Here is a 24,270-nt window from a genome sequence, read left to right as displayed (position 1 = left end):
CTTTTATGCGGGGGGTTTCGCCCCCCGAGCCCCCCTTTGTTTGCTCTTAAAGGTCACAAGAATACGCTAACCCAACTTATCTTAAATACTACGTTGATCTTTCTTTCATGCGGGGGGCTTCGCCCCCCGAGCCCCCCCTTGTTTGCTCTTAAAGGTCACAAGAAAACGCTAACCCAACTTATTCTAAATACTACGTTGATCTTTCTTTCATGCTGGGGGCTTCGCCCCCGTGCCCCCCTTTTCTTTACTCTTAAGGATCACAAGAAAACCTTAACCCTAATTATTTCAAATACAACGTTGATCTTTCTTTTATGCGGGGGGCTTGGCCCCCCGAGCCCCCTTTGTTTGCTCTGAAAGGTCACAAGAAAACGCTAACCCAACTTATTTTAAATACTACGTTAATCTTTCTTTTATGCGGGGGCTTCGCCCCCCGAGCCGCCCTTTGTTTGCTCTTAAAGGTCACAAGAAAACGCTATCCCAACTTATCTTAAATACTACGTTGATCTTTCTTTTATGCGGGGGCTTCGCCCCCCGAGCCCCCCTTTGTTTGCTCTTAAAGGTCACAAGAAAACGCTAACCCAACTTATTCTAAATACTACGTTGATCTTTCTTTTATGCGGGGGCTTCGCCCCCCGAGCCCCCCTTTTCTTTACTCTTAAGGATCACAAGAAAACCTTAACCCAACTTATTTTAAATACAACGTTTACCTTTCTTTTATGCGGGGGGCTTCGCCCCCCGAGCCCCCCTTTGTTTGCTCTTAAAGGTCACAAGAAAACGCTAACCCAACTTACCTTAAATACTACGTTGGTCTTTCTTTCATGCGGGGGGCTTCGCCCCCCGAGCCCCCCTTTATTTGCTCTTAAAGGTCACAAGAAAACGCTAGCCCAACTTATTCTAAATACTACGTTGATCTTTCTTTCATGCGGGGGGCTTCGCCCCCCGAGCCCCCCTTTTGTTTACACTTTAGGATCACAAGAAAACCTTAACCCAACTTATTTTAAATATAACGTTGATCTTTCTTTTATGCGGGGGCTTCGCCCCCCGAGCCCCCCTTTGTTTGCTCTGAAAGGTCACAAGAAAACGCTAACCCAACTTATTTTAAATACTACGTTAATCTTTCTTTTATGCGGGGAGCTTCGTCCCCCGAGCCCCCCTTTGTTTGCTCTGAAAGGTCACAAGAAAACGCTAACCCAACTTATTTGAAATACTACGTTGATCTTTCTTTCATGCTTCCCCCCTCGAGCCCCCCCTCCCCCCCTTTTTCTGTTCTTATCTTCCGGCACCATCATCAGGCCTTGAAACCTAATCGTAGTCATAGTTCATTACAAGACTTTTCTAAGAAGCCCAAAAACAGCTATGATACGATGTTCCATCATGTAGTTCCAGTTCATATCTTCCGGCTCCATCATCAGACCTTGAAACCTAATCGTAGTCAAAGTTCATTACAAGACTTTTCTAAGAAGCCCAAAAACAGCTATGATACAATGTTCCATCATGTAGTTCCAGTTCATATCTTCCGGCTCCATCATCAGACCTTGAAACCTAATCGTAGTCAAAGTTCATTACAAGACTTTTCTAAGAAGCCCAAAAATAGCTTTGATACGATGTTCCATCATGTAGTTCCAGCTCATATCTTCCGGCTCCATCATCAGACCTTGAAACCTAATTGTAGTCAAAGTTCATTACAAGACTTTCCTAAGAAGCCCAAAAACAGCTATGATACGATGTTCCATCATGTAGTTCCAGTTCATATCTTCCGGCTCCATCATCAGACCTTTGAAACCTAATCGTAGTCAAAGTTCATTACAAGACTTTTCTAAGAAACCCAAAAACAGCTATGATACGATGTTCCATCATGTAGTTCCAGTTCATATCTTTCGGCTTCATCATCAGACCTTGAAACCTAATTGTAGTCAAAGTTCATTACAAGACTTTTCTAAGAAACCCAAAAACGGCTATGATACGATGTTCCATCATGTAGTTCCAGTTCATATCTTCCGACTCCATCATCAGATCAGCTCAACAGTACCATATTATTGTATTGTCATCGGAACTACATATAGCTGCCAATTTTCATTACGCTACGACTCCTGGAAGATGGTTAAATTAGCTTCCTTAGATTCCATTACATACATAGTTACATACACGACGACCTAATAAAAGCGTGTTAAAAACAATGGGGCTCGGTTTTTTTTTCATTTTTTCTTTATAATTCTGAAAAAAAAAAAACATTTGGTTTTTTTTTCTATTTGCAACCCTACCCCTGCCATAAAAATTTGTATGCAAGGGGGTCTACTTTTCTCTGCAGCTGACTGTACCTACCGAAAATCGTGAGTTCTCGCCTGACAACGCTCCATTTATCTATCAAACGCTACCGATACAAAACGTGGCTAACTTGGCCCGAATAGCGGGGCCTAAGTACGTTAAGGCACAGGCAATAATAGTAAGAACGTTTCCACATACTTATTATATCAGATCCGATGTCGGATGTAGGACCGATATCTTACATTATACAAGGTTTTGAATGATTCACGGTTATTTTCATTAGACTTATTGACCGGGATATAGACCGTGATTACCTTTTTGATTTTTGTCGGTTTTCCGTGATCATGATGCATGCAACTGCGTCGAATTATCGGGGGCTCGACAAAAATCAAAAAGGTAATCACGGTCTATATCCCGGTCAATATAAGTCTAATTATACAAGGTGACAATATGCAATGACAACTTTGTTGCGCCCCAACCGCCATGACCCACCGTTTTCATTTTACATCCTTCCTATGTCCGTTATCGGATTGTGAAAACGCTCTGCCGAACTTACAGTCTAGTGAGTCTAATTTATGGTACTACCAAAACTACTGGTACTAACGAACTGGCACTCTGGTTTCGATCACATTAAGACATTCTCAGGGACAGAACACGAAGACGAACATGCTAGGCCTTAAGTACCGCCGCTGTGACAATTAACTAAATACCCGGGTTCTAGATTATATGTCCGTGGATGCAACGGTCTCACGGCGGCTTGCGACACAATGCAAGGGGGACGGCTGACGAAACGAAAGTGCCGCCGCTCATGGATATTAGGATATGCAAGGGCTATGTTGGACCAACGATATCAATGTAGGTACGGATTAAAGATCGCATATCATGCTTGTCGAGTTTTTTTTTATTGTGCAAGTCGCGACTAAGCGCCAAATAAAGCGCGGTTGATGTTAATGTTGCAGTCTATTTTGTTTGTGTCTTAGTTTATGACCTGTTTATAACTGCTATTTTTGGTAGGTACATGAATAAAATGATAATCGAACTATTTAGTTACCTATTTGGCATTTCCAAAGAAAACAACATTTTTAATACCTAAAAGAGATGCTTCTGGAGGCGCGTTGAAGTCGTTTGTTCTTTATTCGGCAAACTGCTAGACATTGTACGAATAGCATTGAACGAATTGCCACTCGTTATTTGTCTAGACAGTCTAAAGTCCTAGACTTAAGTGTCGACATTGCTCCATATTGAACTCGGTATCATTAGCGTACCTAAGCTTTTGTAGCAATTGTAGCATTAAGTGACTAAACTTAATCGCTTGAAGCGTAGGCTAACTTATTCATTAATTAGGTGTCACAGCTATTATCAAAGGTAGAGGTCATAAACCCCGACCCGCGGGTCAAATCCAGCACATTCTAATGCAAAGTATAGCTGGTCCTTTTTGTTTCACCCTGTGGGCTGCGCCAAGGTCATGTCATAATAAGTGAGATCGAGAAAGGTATATATTTTTCTCGCTCTCACATATGGCTTTGCCTTGGCAGTTGGCACAGCCTAGTTAAGTGCTTGTCCCGTAAGAATGCCGAGAGCCCATCCATACCTTCGTCACAGTATAACAAAGAGTACCTACTATCGTACAGTATGGCCACTCCCACCCCCGCTGAAAGTGCCGCCCACCCCTTCTTGGTTATCTCACACACCTCACAGTTATCGCCTCTCAAAAACGCCAGCAGTCGACCTGTCATATCTCACTCATAGGTACATGCATGGTACGCGTTCACCTACACGAGCTTAGAGTGTGTGCTAGGAACGCGCATCTTTCATTTATTTGATCGCCACCGCCAGTATCCGAGATGTGCCTTCGTAGACTCAAAGTGTAAAATATTGTCATCCTTTTTTCAGAAATCCAGACGTCCGTTCCACACAGCCAGTCTTCTTTTCTTGCTTCACCTGGCCGCGCATGTGTGCGGTACACAGTTCGCATCACATGTCAGCGTGAACACGCCTGTTCACAGCTTTACACATGGTGTTGGAGACCCGTTGCCGGGGCGCGGGTACCAGGGACATAGGAGTTCGAGACGTGAGTCACACAGTTCCACCATAGTTCTGAAAGTTTGAGACGCAAGTGAGCTGAACACGCCTGTTCACAGCTTTACGACATGGGGTTGGAGACCCGCTGCCGGGGTGAGGGTACCAGGGATATAGGAGTCACAAAGCTCTGACAGTTTGAGACGCAAGTGAGCTGAACGTGAACACGCCTGTTCACAGCTTTACACAAATTACACATCGCGTTGGAGATCCGCTGCCAGGGCGCGGGTACCAGGGATATATAGGAGTTCGAGGCGTGTCACATATGTACATATACCGCGTAGTTCTCTCGCACGGTCGCACGTAAGCATAAATAAGCATGCCCATCATAGCTTCACACACGATGTCGGGGAAGTGTGGGGGTGTGACGTCATACCCCCTGTGAGATCCTATGAGCTCGAAACGATAGTCCACTAGTTCACTTCATAGGCGTCAGGCGCAGGCGAGCTGTTCGTTAGTTTACTACTTAAAGTACAAGACCCTTTAGCACAACTTGCCTTGTCGCGCGCGATTCCATGCATATAGCGCGACTTCAAGTATGGACTCGCGCGCGACAAGGCAAGTTATGCTAGAGGGTCTGAAGTGTACCTTAAGTAGTAAACTAACGAACAGCTCGCCTGCGCCTGACGCCTATGAAGTTTTGCAAGTATACCAAATTGTGACTTTAGCATGAAATAAAATCAAAAGTGGTATTTTTTTTTAAACGACACATGAAGGCGAGCGCGTTCCCGGCAATATACGAGGTGCGGTCCAAAAGTTTCCGGCCTAACAAAGAAAGGGCTTACATATCTTTACAATTTTATTTTTATTTTTTAATATAGTCTTCCTCTGTCACAACGCACTTTTCAAATCTCTTTATAAGCTTCTCCATCACCTAATAAAAATAATAAAGATTTTTGTCCTTAAAATCGCCCTAAACCGCACGGGTCACTTCGTCAAACGAAGATTTTTTTTTTCTACTTCAGTCTACCTTAAGTTTTTAGAACAAATAATAATCACTTGGGGTCACGTCTCGAATATAAGGTAGGTGCCGAATATTTTTGAAGACACATTTCGTTATAGCAACCTTGTAAAATGAAGCAGCGTGAACGGGGAAATTGTCGCGGAGATGCCCTTGTGCCTCTGCTAAGTTTTTAAAGACTATTCTGCATAATCTGCTATCGTAATTGGACAAAAAATATTGCGTAGCATCTGCTATTTACCGTAGTCTACCCTTCTTTTATGTAAATCGTTAGAATTTCGTGACAACCCTAGAATACCGTAGAACTCTTCCGCCATATTTGTCGGGCCGGAGACATTTGGACCGCACCTCGTAGGTATTGGTAAACTCGTATTTTTGTGGTATTTTTCCAGGACCCCCAATGCGGCCAGCTCAGCGTCCAACGCAGAAACGCGGCTACCCGCGCGTGAAGCCGCTGGTGCCCTTCGACAGTGAGGAGATACGTGGCGACGGGTTCAACAGTCTGCTTTGGCCTTATGATACCCAACAAGGTACGGTTCGATACGTTTTTGGCCATTTCTTCGAGTTTCAAAGGTGGCAGCAACATTAATTAACCGAATCCCGTGTGAGTTAGCTGATGAGTTTTCTTAATTTAGCACAATTTGCCTTGTCGCGCGCGAGTCCATAAATCAAGCGCGACTTCAAGTATGGACTCGCGCGCGACAAAGCAAGTTGTGCTAGAGGGGCTGGTACACGTGACGTGATTCACGTAAAAATGTTACCCCACCGAAATCAATGTTGTGGTTTTATTCCCAAAGGGGGTAGGCAGAGTACAAGAAACTGCTCATATTTCAGTGTCATTTTTAGCAATTAACGGGTTGAAGTAAATATAAATATTTTATTTGCAGAAAATGAAAATTATTCGTATTTTTTTTGATAACTAGAGAAAGACTGAGGATCTGAAGTCCCCGAAGGTAGATATCAAAATTGTAATACTTACATTTATTGTGATATCCGATGGCAAATGCCGGGATAACGCAAGGAGGATGATGATGATTGTGATATCCGAAGTGATGACTCACTGATATCTAATTGGACCACTAAGTATATAGGTAATCAATCAGTGATATCACAGAATTCACAGTCCTTTGTACTGACATGTGCTTGTTTTGTTTGACAGAAACGTCGATCCCGTGCTCCCGCCATCGCCCTACAAGGTGGACTCGCCTGACCCGGAGTCGCTCTGGCCCGAGGGTCTGTTCCTTCCGCCGGTCACCACCCGCTTCGGCCTCGGCCGCAGGACTGACCCTGGTAAGGAGTTAAGGTACCACTTGGTTAGTGATCCTGATATGTCCGACACGTTGCTAAGGCGTCCCATCTGTTCCGATCCGGCCGACGCGTTTATAAGGTGTCACAAATTTGATCTGGTCGCGATCTGCTATTCGACCAACATTGTCCCTATCGGGCGATTCCGGCTTAACCGAAGTTTTTTTATTATTTTATTTTATTATAAATGAGCTTACTCTTGACCACAGACTAGCCAAAGGCAAAGACGTGGCCTACGATGGAGTGAGCTCGCCCAGAAGATGCCTGTTCACTCTTGATTTGAAGGTTGCCGGGTTATATGAGCTCGGAAATATAGCCGCCGGCAAGGAATTCCACTCCTTGGCAGTGCACATAAGAAAAGAAGAAGCAAAGCGCTTCGTGCGGATTCGTGGAATATCCACCAAGTAAGGATGGAGACCGGCCGTGCGTTTAAGAGTCCGATGGTAGAATGGGGACGGTGGAATAAGCTCGTGTAGCTCTTGAGCACACTCCCCGAAGTGCAACCTGTAAAACACCGACAGACTAGCGACTTTCCGCCGATGGGCGTTAGCTTCTTCAAGTTTCTTGAAGTTGGCCGAAGTGACAATCGTTGAAGCGATGGCGATCGAAACGCAATCTGACTCTGTCGTACCACTAACAGAAAAGCGATAGGAAGAGCTACGATAACCTATTACGCATGCGCGGATCCAAGGAGCCTTATTAGGGGGTCATGGAGCCTAGGTTGGTCATTCAAATAGACCACGTGACCCCCTCTGGGGCCTGGGCCTTTACCACGTGACCCCCCCCACTACGAAGCTGGATCCGCGCTTGCTATTACGAGTATTAGTGTGGTATTAGGTACCCTGTTCGGCTGACATTGTTACGTAGCAATTATCAGTGGTCACTGAAACCCTCTAGTGATCATTTGAAAATTGAAACTATTTACTTAGGTACTGATCTGCTTATAACCCGTTTAATTTTCCATCACGACTTTTCGTGAAGACAAATCGTGTGCTACTTGAATCGTCACCGTTGTTCTATTTGCTAGCGAAACAGACTGCGACACTACGCCAATTATTTCCGCATTTTTATTGCACTGACAGCTTTAAATTAGACCACTTAAGTAATATAATATAATTTTAACTATAAAATTCCCGTGAGACTCAAACATATTTAAAAATATTTTAAGCGGGTTACCCACGTGTTAAGTCGATCTAGCGTTCGACATGTTTCGATCCATTTTCGAGGATCTTTCTCAAAAGTAGCGAAGAGTAGTAGCGAGTTAGTGTAGGTATGCGTCGCGCTCTCGACATGTAAAGGCGGGTAATATTGAAGTAGGGTAGACCGGGGACAATAGAAACACGTTACGGTTGAAACAAGTCAAATTTCTCGAAAACTACAATACCTACGTGGAATACGCAATACTCACGATACGAGGTCGACCATTTTGCATGTTTGAACCAATAACGATCGGGCACGCGAGTGACGTGGCAGTGACAGGGAGCCGATGAAAATTTTCGACCAAAAAAGTAACTATTGGTGCTTTCGTATATTTTTGTCTAATTTTGTGTACCCGTGTAGTATGAAAATTTTAATTCGCTAAGTGATATGAGTGTGGATTCTATAATATTTTAAGTGCCATGAAACAGTGATGGAGTGTCATTAATTGGTAAATAATTGACTTTGAAATCAAACATGTGTTGTGGTGACAATAGAAACAACGTCCTTGTGGACGATTGAAACGTTTCAAATGTCCCTGTGTTTTAATCGTCCCCACAAGTAACCAACTATCAATGCAATCGGGTTCTGTTTTTTGTAAGTATAACAGCGTGCAAATTCCACGAATGAAAGTAGCAATATCTACGTTTAACTCTGGCCTGAAAACAGAAGAATGTGACCAACAGATCTTCAAAAATGTCTACATACACTGCACACCGTTGTTCTACGGACTGGTTATGATTGAAACAAGGTTATAATTGAAACACCGACTTTTGTATGAAACACATTAATATTTTTTTATGACTATTCCATAGAATTATATCATACTGTTTCATAATCACCAAAATGTTAAATTTATATGTAAGAAGTTACCGAAACAAAGAAGATTAAAAGTCAAGTATTTATTTTTTTACATACGTTTCTTATGTCAAGATATTGAAAGAATCTTCAGGCGCTGATATTTATTGTATAGTGTCTTCTACAAAAGTGATCCTTTGGTGGTCTGTCTGTGTAACACGGCAGTCATTAATAAAGATATGAATAAAAACATTTCTTTATTTTTCCCAAATTTATAAGCGGTGTTTCAAATGACCTCGCATAGTGTTTCAATTGACAACCATATGGGGTCAATTGAACCACTCTCCCGCTTCCTCTTTAATTTCATAATACAAGATAACCATGGGCAACATACCTTTAAAACTAATTTTGTTTAAAAGCCAAATAAATTTCCTTCTTAAAAATAACTTTCTTATCTTCCTAACTATTCAAATTAAAATGCTACAAGCGATTAAGTATAAATTGTTTCAGTTGTCCCCGGTCTACCCTATATTATATTAAAAATATTTTGTGAGAGATTCTATAGTTTCGCGCCTATATTTTTGAAAATTGCCCGACTTTTAGGGCTGGGCGTTTTTCTCACAAAATATATGAATTTCGCGCTACTTCAAAAATGACAATTGGGTGTGCCAGAGTATATTGAAGTATATTATATTAAAAATATTTTGTGAGAGATTCTATAGTTTCGCGCCTATATTTTTGAAAATTGCCCGATTTTTAGGGCTGGGCGTTTTTCAGTAGGTAGCTTAAAATGGCGATGACGGAAGCCATAGTTTCGTCATGGCAGTCCGTCTATCTATCACAGCCAAGTTTTTACTGCATGAGGCTGGATGTACCAAAATACATCTATTAACTATCGCTATCTAGGTACTTAGTCTTAGTACCTAGACTACCTAGATACTATCAGACTATCTACAAGGGGAAAGAGATAGGTAGCTAATACTCATAATTATACAACGTCAATCCCGCGATTGTTGAGCCGTTCAGAGTCCTAGCTTAGTTGGAAGTTTCATAGCATAAGTATTGAATAACCAATAAAAGAGACGTTATTTATTATAGCGCGAGCAAGGTATAGTTCGTCGCTGACCGATGAAGATGAACTATAACTCGCTCGCTCTCTTTTTTTAGGGTTCCGTAGTCAACTAGGAACCCTTAATAGTTTCGCCATGTCTGTCTGTCCGTCCGTCTGTCCGTCCGTCCGTCCGTCCGTCCGCGGATAATCTCAGTAACCGTTAGCACTAGAAAGCTGAAATTTGGTAACAATATGTATATCAATCACGCCAACAAAGTGCAAAAATAAAAAAGGCTATATGTTCATGAAAGTGGAAGAAAAACACTACATCTTTGAGCTTATATCATGACTAGGCAACATTCGGTTTATGCGCAAGCGACAGTTGAAATTTCGAATTTTCGGAATATGCGGCGAAGTGCATTTGTGACGTCATAAAAGGCCAAGTGCGAGTCGGACTCGCCCACCGAGGGTTCCGTACAAACTTTCTTTCAAAATACCTAGTAAAAATAATCTCATATTTTCATATTTATAGGCACTAATGAGTATTATAGTGTATAGCGCCATCTCCCGGTCAATTTGCTAACTAATTTGCGCGACCTGGTTTTTTAGGGATAATTCTTTATAATGTTAACCGATTTAAACAGTTTTTACTTTATTGGACAGAAGATGGTTTACGTAACATCTCGTATTAATTTGAAGTAGATCTACATCCGCAAGGGTGGGTAAATTGAAAGTAAAAATCTTAAAAGTTTTTTGTGAATTAAAAAAAAAGTATTCAAAATACAAACACGATTAGGTATATTTTTCCTGTAATATATAGCATAAAACCAATGTTTGCTAAAATTTTCATAATTTTTCGTTGGTAAACTTCGGAGATAAGGGGGGGGAACGGTATTTTTTTTTACATTTTCCTTCAAAATTCTTTTTTTTTCCACAACAAAAAAAATATAAAAAAATAACCTTGCTATTGCCTGTTTGCCCCACCCAACCATACGCAGGCTGGCACCGACTCCAAAAATAATTGATTTGTTTATAATTTGGATGTTTAGATTATTGCAATACGATAAGAAATCTGAATTCAAAGGTTTATTATTTTTTGCTTTTTAGTTTCTCCGTGTTTTGTAACGCGCTTATTTTTGAAGGCGGTTTTATTTTTTGTTAAAAAAGTTTATTTATTTGTTGATTTTTAGTGGTTCCTATTGAGATTATATGTATCAGTCCGAATACATGTACACTAGTGAAAGAATTATCCTTTAACTCCTAACCATTGAGGAGTTGACCTTCCATCATCAGCTCAGCCACATAAAATTATTACCATCAGGCGTAAATACTGGTTTACCTTTGAAAAATACACTAAAAACATTACATGTGCCTATAACATTTGAAGAGTTCCCTCGATTTCTCCAGGATCCTATCATCAGACCCTGACTTGGTACCAATGGGACCATCTCGGGGTTATACCCATTCGATCAAAAAAAAAATTTTGAAAATCGGTCCACAATTCTCGGAGATATCGAGGAACATACATACAAAAAAATAAAAAAATAAAAAAAAAAACATTCAGTCGAATTGAGAACCTCCTCCTTTTTTGAAGTCGGTTAAAAATAGCTTATTTACGTTCAATTTGAGCTCTTTCCAACGATACCCCACTTGACCTAGTAACTTGAAATTTACAGTTTGCCCCCCTTTCATTTTGGCCATTTTCTACAATTAAAATTAATATATTTAAAAAAATTATACTTTCTATTTGTAGAGGTTTCCAAATTTTTTTCCAAGTTTTCAAATTTCAATTTGATAGCATTAGTAGTTCTCGAGATATTTAGGAATGTGACAGACGGACAGACAGACGGACAGAGTCGCACCATAAGGGTTCCTGTTGTACCTTTTTGGTACGGAACCCTAAAAATGGAAAAAATGTATTATTAGGGTACCCCCCCTACATGTAAAGTGGGGGCTGATATTTTTTTTCATTCCAACCCCAACGTGTTATATATTGTTGGATAGGTATTAAAAAATGAATAAGGGTTTACTAAGATCGGTTTTTGATAATATTAATATTTTCGGAAATAATCGCTCCTAAAGGAAAAAAAAGTGCGTCCCCCCCCTCTAACTTTTGAACCATATGTTTAAAAAATATGAAAAAAAATCACAAAAGTAGAACTTTATAAAGACTTTCTAGGAAAATTATTTTGAACTTGATAGGTTCAGTAGTTTTTGAGAAAAATACGGAAAACTACGGAACCCTACACTGAGCGTGGCCCGACAAGCTTTTGGTCGATTTTTTTATTGAGTTCCACGGGAGCGACTATCTTTTGTTTGTTTCTATAGCCGATAGCTCATCGCTTACTCGCATTTGGTGTTACGAGTGCCTTAACTAACCTAAATTCAAATTACAGAACCAGAAGTCGAGGACCCATACCTTCTAAAAGGTTCAGAAGCGATAGCGGCAGTGGCGCGCGCGCGGTCACACGGCGTTTACTACTTCCATGACATACCTCATGTGACGTCACTACTAGCCAACCAGGAGCTTCGAGCGCAGAATGACTTGAAGCCACACCGTCTCGGCAGCATACGGCATACGTGGCCGTTCAACCGACCTTAGAGCGAACGAAAAGGCTGGCGTCCACTTACGTCGAATCGAGCCGCGTCGAATCGAGTCTTCCATACATTAAAGCTAGGAACATACTACGCCGACGTCCGCGGTCGCACGACCGCGACCCGCGACCGCGACCGATCAGTGTGCACGGTCTTCGGGACGTGGCTTCGGCTCACCAAATGCATATTTATTGTCTAGATCCGCGTCCGCGGTCGCACGACGGCGGACGTCCGCGTAATGTGTTCCTAGCTTTACTATGAACGGTGAATTCGATTCGACGCGCCGCCAATGGACGCAGTTTCATATATTTTGATATTGACTTTACCGGTACGGTACTATACTACTGTACAGTCGACTACAAAGACATGTATCCATTTTTTCACCTTATTGCATTGTAATAAGGTGAAAAAGTGTATACATATCTTTGTAGTCGACTGTACCAATAGCTAGCTATGTAATATGTAAAGTGTTAAAATACTCACTATACTCAGTCATTATAATGAAAAGCAGTGTCATAAGGGGGGTACAGACAAACTGCATCCCAAATGCAATATCGCCGTCCAGTTCCCATACAAGTTACAGTACGGTGACCATCAGTGGCCCATTTCTCAAAGCTGAAAGTTACAAGTTACATGCGGAAGTCACTGTATAGTATGACAAGTTGAAAAGAGACTTCCGCTTGTATTAACTTGTAACTTTCAGTTTTGTGAAATGGGCCACAGATATACACCCTGTTTTTATTGAATTCCGTTAACTTTAAGGGAAGGTTCTATAGATCAAATACTATTAATTTCTCTAAGAAACAAGCGTCTTAACCTTAACGGTTTTCAAGTTATTAAAATTTTTTAGATAATTACTGAACACGTGTGTGACAGCAATTTACCAATTCCTAATGTTATTTGTTTTGACATGTGCCGTCAATCACCTGACACTAACTTGAATATAATTCTTAAGGGTCTCTCACACTAATAAATTCATTTATTAGGTACCTATGTATGAAAACGATGAAAATTTTTTTTGCGAATTTAATTAAACGTGATATTCAGAATGATAACTGATAATGAACCTAAAGACGTGTCTAATTTAACGGAAAACAAAAACTTTTATTTTACAGAAAAACAATATATTTGTAAAAAAGTGTAAAAATATTTATAAAGTTTGTATAGTACAGTAAAATATAACAAAAATAATGTTTATTATTTGATCAGTCCTTTCCGTTTCGTAAGTATTGGCTGCCAATGTTTTACCAGTATTGTAAGGCCAAGGATACAAGTATTTTCATATTTTATACTTACATATTTAGTTTTTTAAATACTTTTATCAAAAATGAGTATATATTTTCGGCTTAATTTAACAATCTTTTTCATAAGGTATATTTAAAATTGACCACGATGCCGGTCAAACTTAACTAACTCTTAACTTGTTAAGAAGATCTATGCAAAAGTATTTATTTTACTAAGTTCTTACAATTATAAAAAACTCCACATTTATGTACTTCATAGTAAATATCACAACTAATTACAACGTTATATCATAGGACGGATTTATATGGTAATATAATACAATAAACAGCTTAAAAATGTGAAGTATAAAAATGACAATTTCACTACATATTAAATACCAACATTACCAATAGGATACGGTTAGGTATTCTAAACCCAGAGTTACACAGGTCTCCATTACAGAAGCACATGTAGACCTTGTTGTACAAGATGCAACATGCTATTGGACAGATCTGTATTAGCTACATATTCAGTACAAACACTAAAACAGCTACAATAATGCTACAATAGGATACAGTTATACTAAACCCGGAGTTACACAGGACTCCATTACAGCAGCACATATAGACCTTGTAGTTGTACAAGATGTAACATGCTATTGGACAGATCTATATAAATTTAGTTACATATTCAGTACAGACACTAAAACAGCTACAATAATGCTATAATAGGATACAGTTATACTAAACCCGGAGTTACACAGGTCTCCATTACAGAAGCACATGTAGACCTTCTTGTAGTTCCACAAGGTGTACGCGCAGCGTTCTTCGTAGTCGCTTGGAGGTCGCTGCAGGCACATCCGCTCTGTCGCTGATCCGTAATCTACAAACAGAATGAGATTAGAACAGATAAATATAAATAAATAAATATTGGGGACACCTTACACAGATCAACTTAGCCCCAAACGAAGCACAGCTTGTACTATGGCTGCTTAGCCACGATATACATACTTATAAACATAGAATATGTGCTCATCATACAATTAAAATGCACTTACTGGGATTCGAACCCAAGCGCGGATCCAGCGTGGTAAAGGCCCAGGGCCCCAGGGGGGTCACGTGGTCTATTTGTATGGCCAACTTAGGCTCCAGGGGGGGGTCATGACCCCTATGACCCCCCCCTGGATCCGCGCATGTTCGAACCTAGAACTGCGGCTTAGCAGGCAAGGTCACTACCGATTGAGCCAGACCGGTCGTCAAGATGCCTATGCTATGGGTAAAAGAAAACAAAAGACAACAAATGCATAATTGGTTATCATCATCATCATCAATGGCTTTTAAGTCTATAACAGACTGTAAGCTGGCAAAAATTGCAGTTTTTTTCACTCTATACACCATGTTTTTATTGAATTCCGTTAACTTTAAGGGAAGGTTCTTCAGGTATAATACAATTAGTTTCTATAAGAAACTATCATCCAACTCTTACCAAATTATTAAAAAAATAAATTTTGTTACTGAAAAAGTGTATGGCATCTCTTACCACTTCCTTCTGTTATGTGTTTTAACATTTGATACTGACTTTAATGTTAAGATTATAAGGTCCTCTCACACTAATTAATTCATTTATTATATTTCGAAAGGAAAAATTTTTTTTTTTTTATTTAACGAAAAGCAATTTACAGGTTGGTTCCTCATAATGAACCTAACTGGGTGTCGAGTTTAATGGAAAAAAAAACATAGTGTATAACTAAGTAAGTGGTCATGATTTTGTTTTCATAACAACCAAAATAAGGAACAGGGTGTAAATAGTTACCAAAACTACTATTTCATCCTCTGCTCCTTCCAGAAATAACATTTAAATTATGATACCTACCATCCGCCCGGAAAGCTCCTTCGTTCCCTTCAATCATTTTCCCGCACCAGCCTGAGGGACAGGCCACCACGTGTATGCCGAGCTGCGAGTATGGGTCCGTTGCGTTCACTACCACCGGGTCTCCGCAACTGCCCAACTCTCCTCTTGACCGACATTTCACACATCTTTTATGTAGACCTGAAATAAACATGTTTTGGAAATGTAATAACTGGTTTTATAATTTAATAAGTAACATATCTTTTTTTTATTTTTATGAGTAGAGTCCCACTGCTGGGGAAAGGCCTCCCTTCGCATATGTAGGTAATTATTAGACATTCCATGAATATTAAACTGTTTAATATTCAACCTATTCAGCCCCTTTGTAAAATAGTAAGCCAAATTACTCACGTTCCCAGTACAAGCAATCCTAAGAAGCACTTCCTATCAATCCATGTTGTACATGAGTGGAATAAACTACCAGAAACAGTGATAAGTGCTCTTTCAGTGAATGGTTTCAAAATAAGACTTGATAAACATTTAAAACTAAAATATAAACAGTAACTATAGAAAAACAAGTGCATTGATATACACGTATCAGCTATCAGCTGCTAGTGTATCGAATAATATAATATAGGTAATAATATAATAAAATACTTCTAATTATTTTTGTAAAAAATACAACAATAAATTAACTGCTACATAGTTTACTAAATGATGAGGTTTCACTATAATTGAGAATTAAAACGTTAGTGTAATTAAAAAATCCGGTTTTTAAAAGAATGTTACTGTCTAACTCACTATTTAAAACAGTTTCATACCTACTTAGTCAAATAATTAGACTGCTAATAATGCAATACTCGCTCTATTGAGCTATTGCTAAATCCAACTTGGACGCAAGTAAAACCTCCACTCTCACTTTGCCTTGAAAACACATCCTAGACACAATGACAAGAACACTTACTTTTAACTTCCTTAAGTAACGTTAGGCATATTAAGAAACAAAATAAAAATGGTCTGTATTTCATTTTCTTGGTTTACACAACTTTCTATAACCAAATAAAAATTAAAATCATTAACTTTAAATCAGTAAATTAGTTCAAAACTTTTTTACTTGACTTGCACAAGTTGAACACAGTGTACGACGAAAACTTTGACATGACATGTCATGTCATGTTGACATGTAGAAGTAGCACCACAGATAAAATAAATGATGCGCATTTCGCGGTTGGTAAAGACCACCGTCGTTAATGACTGGTTTACTAGGCTCACCGAGCCGAATCTCAATTCGCATCCTGCATTTACTATATGAGACAATGCCGCGTCGAATCGAATTCACCGTTCATAGGAAAGTCCACCTAAAGCCTGACGTGGAGCGGCATCGACGCAGCAGCGCGTAGCTAATGGACACATTTTCATAAGAAATGCAGAATGAGAATTAATGAGACCAGGCTTTAAGGCTGGCGCCCACTAGGCTCTCCAAGTTGAATCGTAAAAAATTGCTTTCTATACATTAACTATGAACGGTGCTTTCGAGTCAATGCGTCGCCAATAGACGAAGTTTCATGGTAAGTAAATTATTGAGATTCGATTCGGCAAGCCTGGTGGACGCTAGCATTTACAAATTGGCATATTGGCCCCACTGTCGATATTTGTTTTTTTTGGTTTGGTTGGTACACCGCTGATTAATTACAAAAAGTAACACATTGCATTGCAGAAAATTTAGAATTGTAATATTTTTTGGACAACTTTATAAAGTTCTCGCTGCAAAAACAGTTTACCTGTTTTATCATAGTAATACTTTACTTTTTATAAAATAATAATATTTTAAGTAAAACATAAAACACGTTCAAAATGTGTCAACCTCAAACAGTGATACCATAATCAACACTTGGCGCTTTCATTCATCTTCAAATCAAAATTACTTTATATCAATATGGCGGATAAATCAGAAAGTAAGTTTTATTTGTATTTTTACTGATTTTACCTTTCTATTTGAATGCCTAATGTATATCACAAATAATACAATATTCGTTCACTCTCGTAGGATACCGCACTAACGATGTCTTTGTGGCTGTGTCTTATATTTTCGAATACTGCGTCCTAAGCTGTTCAAAATTTGAAAAAATTCAAATTTTGTTGGCGAATTGTCAATTTTTAATTGTTGAAATTTGGAATTATATGACGGAAATTACTTCAGACACTTGCCTCGCGAGCAAAATTACGTCAAAACCGTAGCTTTGCGGCAGCTACTTACAAAGTGTCGTTATCGTTTTACTAATTTGTTGTGTTGGTTTGATTTAGGATCGCAGGATGCTAATAATCTGTCGAGGTCGCAAGTCAAAGTCAAGGATGAGCCGATGGATTTGGACGCGCCGGAGGACGACGACGCGCCGCCAGCGTTTGGGCCTGCAGCACTCGGCCTTCACAGAGTGGGAACAAAGTTACCGCCAAAACCAGCACCCAGCGAACCAGTGCAAAAACTCAATGCAAGAGGAATGCCTGCGCGAATCAGAAAGAAAAATAGATTTATCTTTGTTGACGATTTTGTGAATACCTCTCCTCCCAGGCAGTCACCAAAGCGAATTCCAAAGATATTGTCTAAAACACCTAACAGGCAACCAAGTGCTAAAAAGCAGAAATCACCTTCAAAAGTGCAAAGAAATCATGACAAGTATGAAGACAAAATGGAGAGTGTGAACAGTCAGTCACCTGATCGCAAATCAGGACAACGGATTGGCATGAGGTTGAGGAACCTTCTCAAACTCCCTAAAGCCCACAAGTGGGTATGCTTTGAATACTTTTACAGCAACATTGACAAGGCTTTGTTTGACGGTGAAAATGATTTCATGATCTGTCTCAAAGAATCATTTCCCCAGTTGGCCAATCATAAGCTCACTCAGGTTCAGTGGGCTAAAATCAGACGAATGATGGGCAAACCTCGCAGATGTTCCCAGGCATTTTTCGCTGAAGAACGTAAGGAATTGGAAAGGAAGAGGAAATTAATAAGATATATTCAACAGAGAAAAACTGCTGATATATGTATCAAAGATTTGCCTAATGAGATTCCTATGCAATTAGTGGTGGGAACTAAAGTAACAGCACGGCTGCGGAAACCTCAAGATGGATTGTTTACAGGATGCATAGATGCCGTTGACACCTCTAACAACACATACAGAATAACCTTTGAAAGGCCAAAGCTGGGAACTCATTCTGTTCCTGATTATGAAGTGTTGTCCAATGAGCCACCTGACACAATATGTCTGTCGAGCATAACACAGAAATTTAGACCAAGATATGTCATGCAAGAAATAATCAATTTGTACAATCCTTCAGTGCAAAATAACAACACACAAGGAGATCCTATGATTGGATGCTCAGATATAACAAAACAGTTGGACAGTATAGGGACCTACCCATTCCAACTCCTGGAACTAATTGTCAAATTGACAAAAGTTTTGCAGGCCAAAAAGGTAAAAATAAACAGACTCAAGGAATATAACTGTGAAGCAGAAAAGAGGAAATCATTTGGGCAAAAAATGCCTGAAGATTTTGAAAGAAAATATGCTGCAGTAGTTATTGACTTGGAGAGAATGAATATGGATTTGCAAGAGTATATTAATGAGGTGCAAACATACTGCCACCAGATTGCCCCGGGGCCGAGCCTAGCTGCTATGTTGGCACCCTCACATTTGCGGGAGAAATGTAGAGAAGAGGCTGCGTTATTAGTAGAGAAAAACCATAATGGATCAGTAAAGGATGCCACATTGATTGACCTTGTAACAGACCTTACAGCTTTAATGCTGCAAGTCAAAAGCTTATCTGATTCAGACCAAAATGCCTATGAATTGTGTGTGCTACAAGGAACCATGGACCAGATAAAAATGAAACTGGAGCCACAACATCAAAGGCAATTCCAAAATAATGTAGAAATCCACATGCAACGGATTCAGATGGGATTAGGGCAAATGACATCCAACAGTTATGTTATTGGGTAATTAAGTTCCACCATTTTAAACTACTTGAAGTTATCAGCAATATCTAATATTTAGGTAAAAACAGTAATTGAGACCTGAAATAAAATATTTCAATATTGCTTACTTTTTAAAAAAAATCTTCAGCTATTGTCTAGAAAGCTAAGCTACTAGTGCTAAATTGTATATTTTATTGAATAAGATTAGCTCATATGAAATTAATTCATATATTGTATGACAATGTTGATCATTGCTGATATGGCTGCAAGTTTTCAGTTACAGTGTCAATCAATAATACACTAGTTTGTGATTTCTTTTAATCTACTTGTATCATAGCTATTACAATGTGTTGTGTATAATTATTTACACCTTGATTTGTCTTATCTCTGTATGCTTATGTGCTATAAATTTCTTATAAAAGAAAATGTATATAGAATAATAATAAAATAATTGACAACATTTCATTATACTTTTATTTCTATTCAATTTGTAATGTTGTAAGTCTTATTATTGGTATGAATAGCAGATCATGTTACAAGGCAGCAAAATTGCATTTCATGGTGAGGCAGAAATAAAGGACTATAATGGAATCCTGAGCGTAGTGTGGGTTTGAAGCGGTAACGTAACTAATGTTGCTACTATATATGCTTTGCACATCACCTATGACAATTATTTTTATTATAAAATATTTAAATACAATAAACTAGGTACTAATGCTAATAGTTGCACATCACCTATGACAATTATTTTTATTATAAAATATTTAAATACAATAAACTAGGTACATGCAAAGTTGTGTCCTAGAAAAGTGTCACTAGTTTGATTGAAAAAATTGGCACATTGCTCCCAACAGGGAAGAAAAAGCTCCTTTTGGAAATAAATGGTGATAGAATAGTAGATTGTGCAACAAGGGAGCAAAATGAGATATTTACGGAGAGGGTGTAAGTTGGAAATAATTTGGCTACTGCATGACGCATACTATTTTTCACATCACCTATGAGGAAATTTATATACAATAAAAATGTTATATTGTAAGTAAAAAATTAAATAAAAATTCCATGAAGAGAAAAGTATCACTTTGCTCCCTCATAGGCTCATAGCAGGGAAGAAAAGTGCCATTTTGGTGTGGTTATCCGACCTACTACGGTTCATGAGATTGTTGATGAGAAGAAAAATATGGACAGCAGTTATTTATAAACATAATTTCTATTCAAAAAGAAAGATATAAAGTAAATGAATTGACTGTGACGTCACTCTCAGTATTTCATAGTAATTCCATATTAGCAAATCGTTTTGACAGTTCATAAAAAAGCTGATTTGACTAGGTACATGTAGGAGTAGGAATCTAGCCTATTGATTCAGTATTAGTCTTATAACTTACACGGGAAATACGATTCTTGCCAGTAATCTACATACCATTGCCGTGTTTGTTCAATACGCACCAACTAAGTATGGAGCGAACGCGGCAATGGTATGTAAATTGGTAAAATGTAAAATGGTTTGTAAGAGTGGTTAGGTAAATTAAAAAACACATCCTTTTTTTGATGTTCATTCAATGACATTTGGGATACTTCATACATTTCATACTATAATAGCATTACCATTATATTTACCATATCAAATAGTTAAAATTTTAAACCCACTAAGACGCATCCCAACTCCAAAGCAACTAATTAGCAATACCTCCTGTTTTTTTCTACAGAACTGTTAAATCTTTAAGAAAAGCATGTTCTTAAGTAAAACTTTTACGCCGTGGCTTGCGTGGGCGACGGGCGCGCGATGGTCGCGCGACGGCGATGCGACGCATACGAAATCAAACCTTATCGATATGGAAGTATGAGACGCGACGGCGACGGTCGCGCGACCGTCGCCCACGCAAGACACGGCGTTAGGAAGTACTCTTAATTAGTATGCAAAAAGAGTAGGGAGTTTCATTATGGTTTACATCTTGTATTTGTTGAGAGTTTCCAAAAGTTCATCAGCTTCTTCAGAAGTTTTGACTCTTATTAGTACTGAAGTTGGAGGCGGTTTGGTGTCAGGTGTTGGTATGCACACCATCATTACATTGTTCTTGCCCATCCTCTGAGTAGGAATCGCAGAAGCTAAGATTAAATTCAGCATCACATTGCCCAAGTTAGTGTTAGCGCGCACCAGCAACTGATACTTTCCACTTTCTTCAATCTTCTTAATATAAAGCGTACCAACACCCCTATCGGCAAAGTTGCCATCTTTTTTTACGAATATTTTACATTTTTTCTCATAGACACTGTCTTTCTCAACCACAGGTGTGTACTCCACTTTAGGTGGCTCATCATCAGCATCTTCATTTTTCTCTTCTTCGGTAGATTTCGGCGCGTTGAAGTTACTGATGCTGAATGGCTTTCCAGCTCCAAATGAAAATGGAGTTGTAGTAGTAGAGTTTGTCATTAAACTTGAGCTCTGAGGAGAGCTATTATTGCCAAACGAAAATCCTTGTGATTTTGGTGGGCTCGAAGCACTACTAGCAATATTAATTCCTTTTTCACCAAATGAGTTAGGACTGCTTTGTGTTGAAAATGGGGACGTAGAGTTTGCCTTCTGAAGATTTGAACTAGAAAATAAAGAACTAGAGCCAGTAAATGGTGAAGATTTTGTAGCAGGCTGTTCAGCTTTAGAGTCTACAGTCTTTGAGTTTGTCTCGGAATGTTTCTTTGTTACATCACTAGAATCGGAACCCTGATATTCTTCTTGTATCTCTTTTAGATGTTTCTCATAGTCTTTAAATATTGGGGACAGTATACACAATGGTGTTTTCTCTACATGCTGTTTAATCCAGTCAGACACAGATTCATTCAACCCTTTGAGTTTGGTGTAGTATCTCATTTTTTTGTCACTTTCTTCTGATTTATCTTCTGTACTTTTGCTCTCAGTGTTCGATGCGCTGCTGGAGTTTGCTGTAATATTTGGGCTTGACACTGTTTGAGCCTTGAATGGTGAAGATATGGGCGCTGTAGAAAATAAAGACTTTTTAGCTTCTGTATTGTTGGCTGGTATCCCAAACATGGTGGATGACACTACAGACACAGATTCAGTTTTAGGTGTGTCACTTGACTTGGTGGATTGTGGTTTAAAAGAAAAGTTTCCTACAGTTGAATCTGCTTTTGAAGCAGTGAATAAGCTGGATGACGAGGCGGACACTGAGCCTCCAAATAATGATGATGACTGTGAAGTGGGGCTGAAAAGTGTTTTACTGGAAGATGATGACACTGGGAGGGTGAACAAGCCCCCACTGGGACTCCCGGTTGGTAAGCTGCTATTTGAGCCACTGGATGAAACAGCGGTGTCTGTTTTTGATGTTGAGCCATTCACAGGTTTGCTGCCGTTCGTCAAATTGGCCAAGAAGTCAAATGATGATGGTTGTGCTTTGCTAAAGCCTCCAAAACCGCTAAAGACGCCCTGTTTCGCCTGAAATGAATTAAAATTGACATTTTATTCTAACCTAATATATTGCTTCCAATGAAAGGGTGTTTAATGGTTATACATAAAAAATATATGGTTTGTAATGTAAGCTAATGTGATGTGAAAAAAATCATGAAATTACTCAAAGCGAATTTTGGCAAAACAACAAAGAAATTAGAACTAAAATTCAAGGTATATGGGACATGATAAACCAATTTATTTATTATTTTATGTAGGTAAAGGCAAGTAGAGATGATACCAATTGTTTAATTCTCTAATGAGATTACATGTTTATCAAAGAAATGAGTGTTATATGATGACAAAATGTTAATGTTTCAATGAATGTATATGTAGTTACCCCTTCTGAAGGATTTTGACTTCGTCTCTTGGCCGTCCTAATCACACGCTTTTCAATAGCTTCCTTAGAAGCAGGTTTGAAGGTGCCCATTTCTTCATGTTCGTCAGGATCATCTTGGTCCCAGTTTTCATGATTTAGCTCTGTGGTGGCTGAACGCTTTGCTGACATCTTTCTATTGAGATAAACGCGTTATACAAAATACCTGACAGGTAAACGGTCTATGACTTAACCACGCAACGCTACAGGAAATAACCAGCAAATATAATCAAACTTATTCACAGGGAATTAGATTTTAGAGTTTATCCTGCTGTTTTACTGCATTGAAACCGCATGAGTGAAACTGACTAGTAAGAGTAGTGAGTGTGTGTCAGAAAGTGTCAGCTGTCAAAAATGTGACATTTTGTATCAGAAGTAAAAGCGCGCGTCAAGTCAATTTACAAGCTACTTTAAGGGCCCATTACATCGATAGGATTTGAGATTCGACGCGCGTTTTTCGCGCCCAACCTGGTTCTTTTCCGTTTCACGAAATTTCACCATGATTCACCACATAGTTCACAATATTCAAAATGTAAACAAAACCACTTCATTAATATGAAACTGTATAAAAGCATGAAACACTTTTTTCATTTTTTATTTTGAGTAAATTTATTTCTAAGGCACGCAGCAGACAGTCTGAAAAAATTCATAATCTTAAAAAAGATTTGTATGCAACCTGTCAGTTCAATCTTTTTTAAAATTATGAATTTTTCAGACTGTCTGTGGCGTGCCTTAAACACGTCAAATTGAATTTTGCTCATTTTGGAATTTCGTGAAATGGGATAGACCCGATCTTAGGCCCCCCACTGACGGGAGACAAAATTGTTTTGTCTTCGTCGTATTTGTATGAAAAGTTGCGTCGTCTCGTGTGCGCACCTTCATACTAGCCCATAGACCGAGCGACGGAGACAAAACTTCATACTAGCCCATAGACCGAGCGACGGAGACAAAACAGTTTTGTCTCCCGTCTGTGGGGGCCCTAAGGCTCCGCGCACACGGGCGATAAAACTGTTTTGTCTCCGTCGCTCGGTCTATGGGCTAGTATGAAGGTGCGCACACGAGGCGACGCAACTTTTCATACAAATACGACGGAGACAAAACAGTTTTGTCTCCCGTCTGGGGGGCCTTAAACGCGCTCCAG

General features: G+C 39.2%; 4 protein-coding genes across 4 annotated transcripts in view; 2 read left to right on the top strand and 2 right to left on the bottom strand.

The window, feature by feature from the left end:
- LOC125228652 overlaps positions 1-13,847 on the top strand; it is a 56,838-nt gene extending 42,991 nt beyond the window's left edge. The window contains exons 2-6 of the mRNA XM_048133308.1: positions 4,159-4,336; positions 5,698-5,835; positions 6,152-6,167; positions 6,465-6,595; positions 12,053-13,847. Coding sequence (XP_047989265.1) covers positions 4,159-4,336; positions 5,698-5,835; positions 6,152-6,167; positions 6,465-6,595; positions 12,053-12,258 — 669 coding nt within the window. The 3' untranslated portion in view covers positions 12,259-13,847. The remainder of the gene's footprint in view (positions 1-4,158; positions 4,337-5,697; positions 5,836-6,151; positions 6,168-6,464; positions 6,596-12,052) is intronic.
- On the bottom strand, positions 13,359-16,482 carry LOC125229034. The gene is made up of 3 exons (XM_048133799.1): positions 16,288-16,482; positions 15,348-15,524; positions 13,359-14,357 (listed from the first exon to the last, which is right to left on the bottom strand). Exons 1-3 carry the CDS (start codon positions 16,349-16,351, stop codon positions 14,158-14,160), a joined length of 441 nt encoding a protein of 146 aa, XP_047989756.1. The 5' UTR covers positions 16,352-16,482; the 3' UTR covers positions 13,359-14,157.
- Positions 16,483-17,194: 712 nt separating this feature from the next.
- LOC125228772 (protein lin-9 homolog) lies at positions 17,195-19,756 on the top strand. Its single transcript, XM_048133447.1, has 2 exons — positions 17,195-17,278; positions 17,628-19,756. Exons 1-2 carry the CDS (start codon positions 17,260-17,262, stop codon positions 19,319-19,321), a joined length of 1,713 nt encoding a protein of 570 aa, XP_047989404.1. The 5' UTR covers positions 17,195-17,259; the 3' UTR covers positions 19,322-19,756.
- A 1,074-nt stretch (positions 19,757-20,830) lies between these two features.
- On the bottom strand, positions 20,831-23,452 carry LOC125228773 (nuclear pore complex protein Nup50). The gene is made up of 2 exons (XM_048133448.1): positions 23,094-23,452; positions 20,831-22,741 (listed from the first exon to the last, which is right to left on the bottom strand). The coding sequence occupies exons 1-2, from the start codon at positions 23,259-23,261 to the stop codon at positions 21,239-21,241; spliced, it is 1,671 nt and encodes a 556-aa protein (XP_047989405.1). The 5' UTR covers positions 23,262-23,452; the 3' UTR covers positions 20,831-21,238.
- Positions 23,453-24,270: the final 818 nt, after the last annotated feature.

This window comes from Leguminivora glycinivorella, chromosome 8 (genome assembly GCF_023078275.1).
Source record: "Leguminivora glycinivorella isolate SPB_JAAS2020 chromosome 8, LegGlyc_1.1, whole genome shotgun sequence".
Lineage (NCBI taxonomy): Eukaryota > Metazoa > Arthropoda > Insecta > Lepidoptera > Tortricidae > Leguminivora > Leguminivora glycinivorella.
This window is presented reverse-complemented; position numbering and strand designations above follow the sequence as displayed.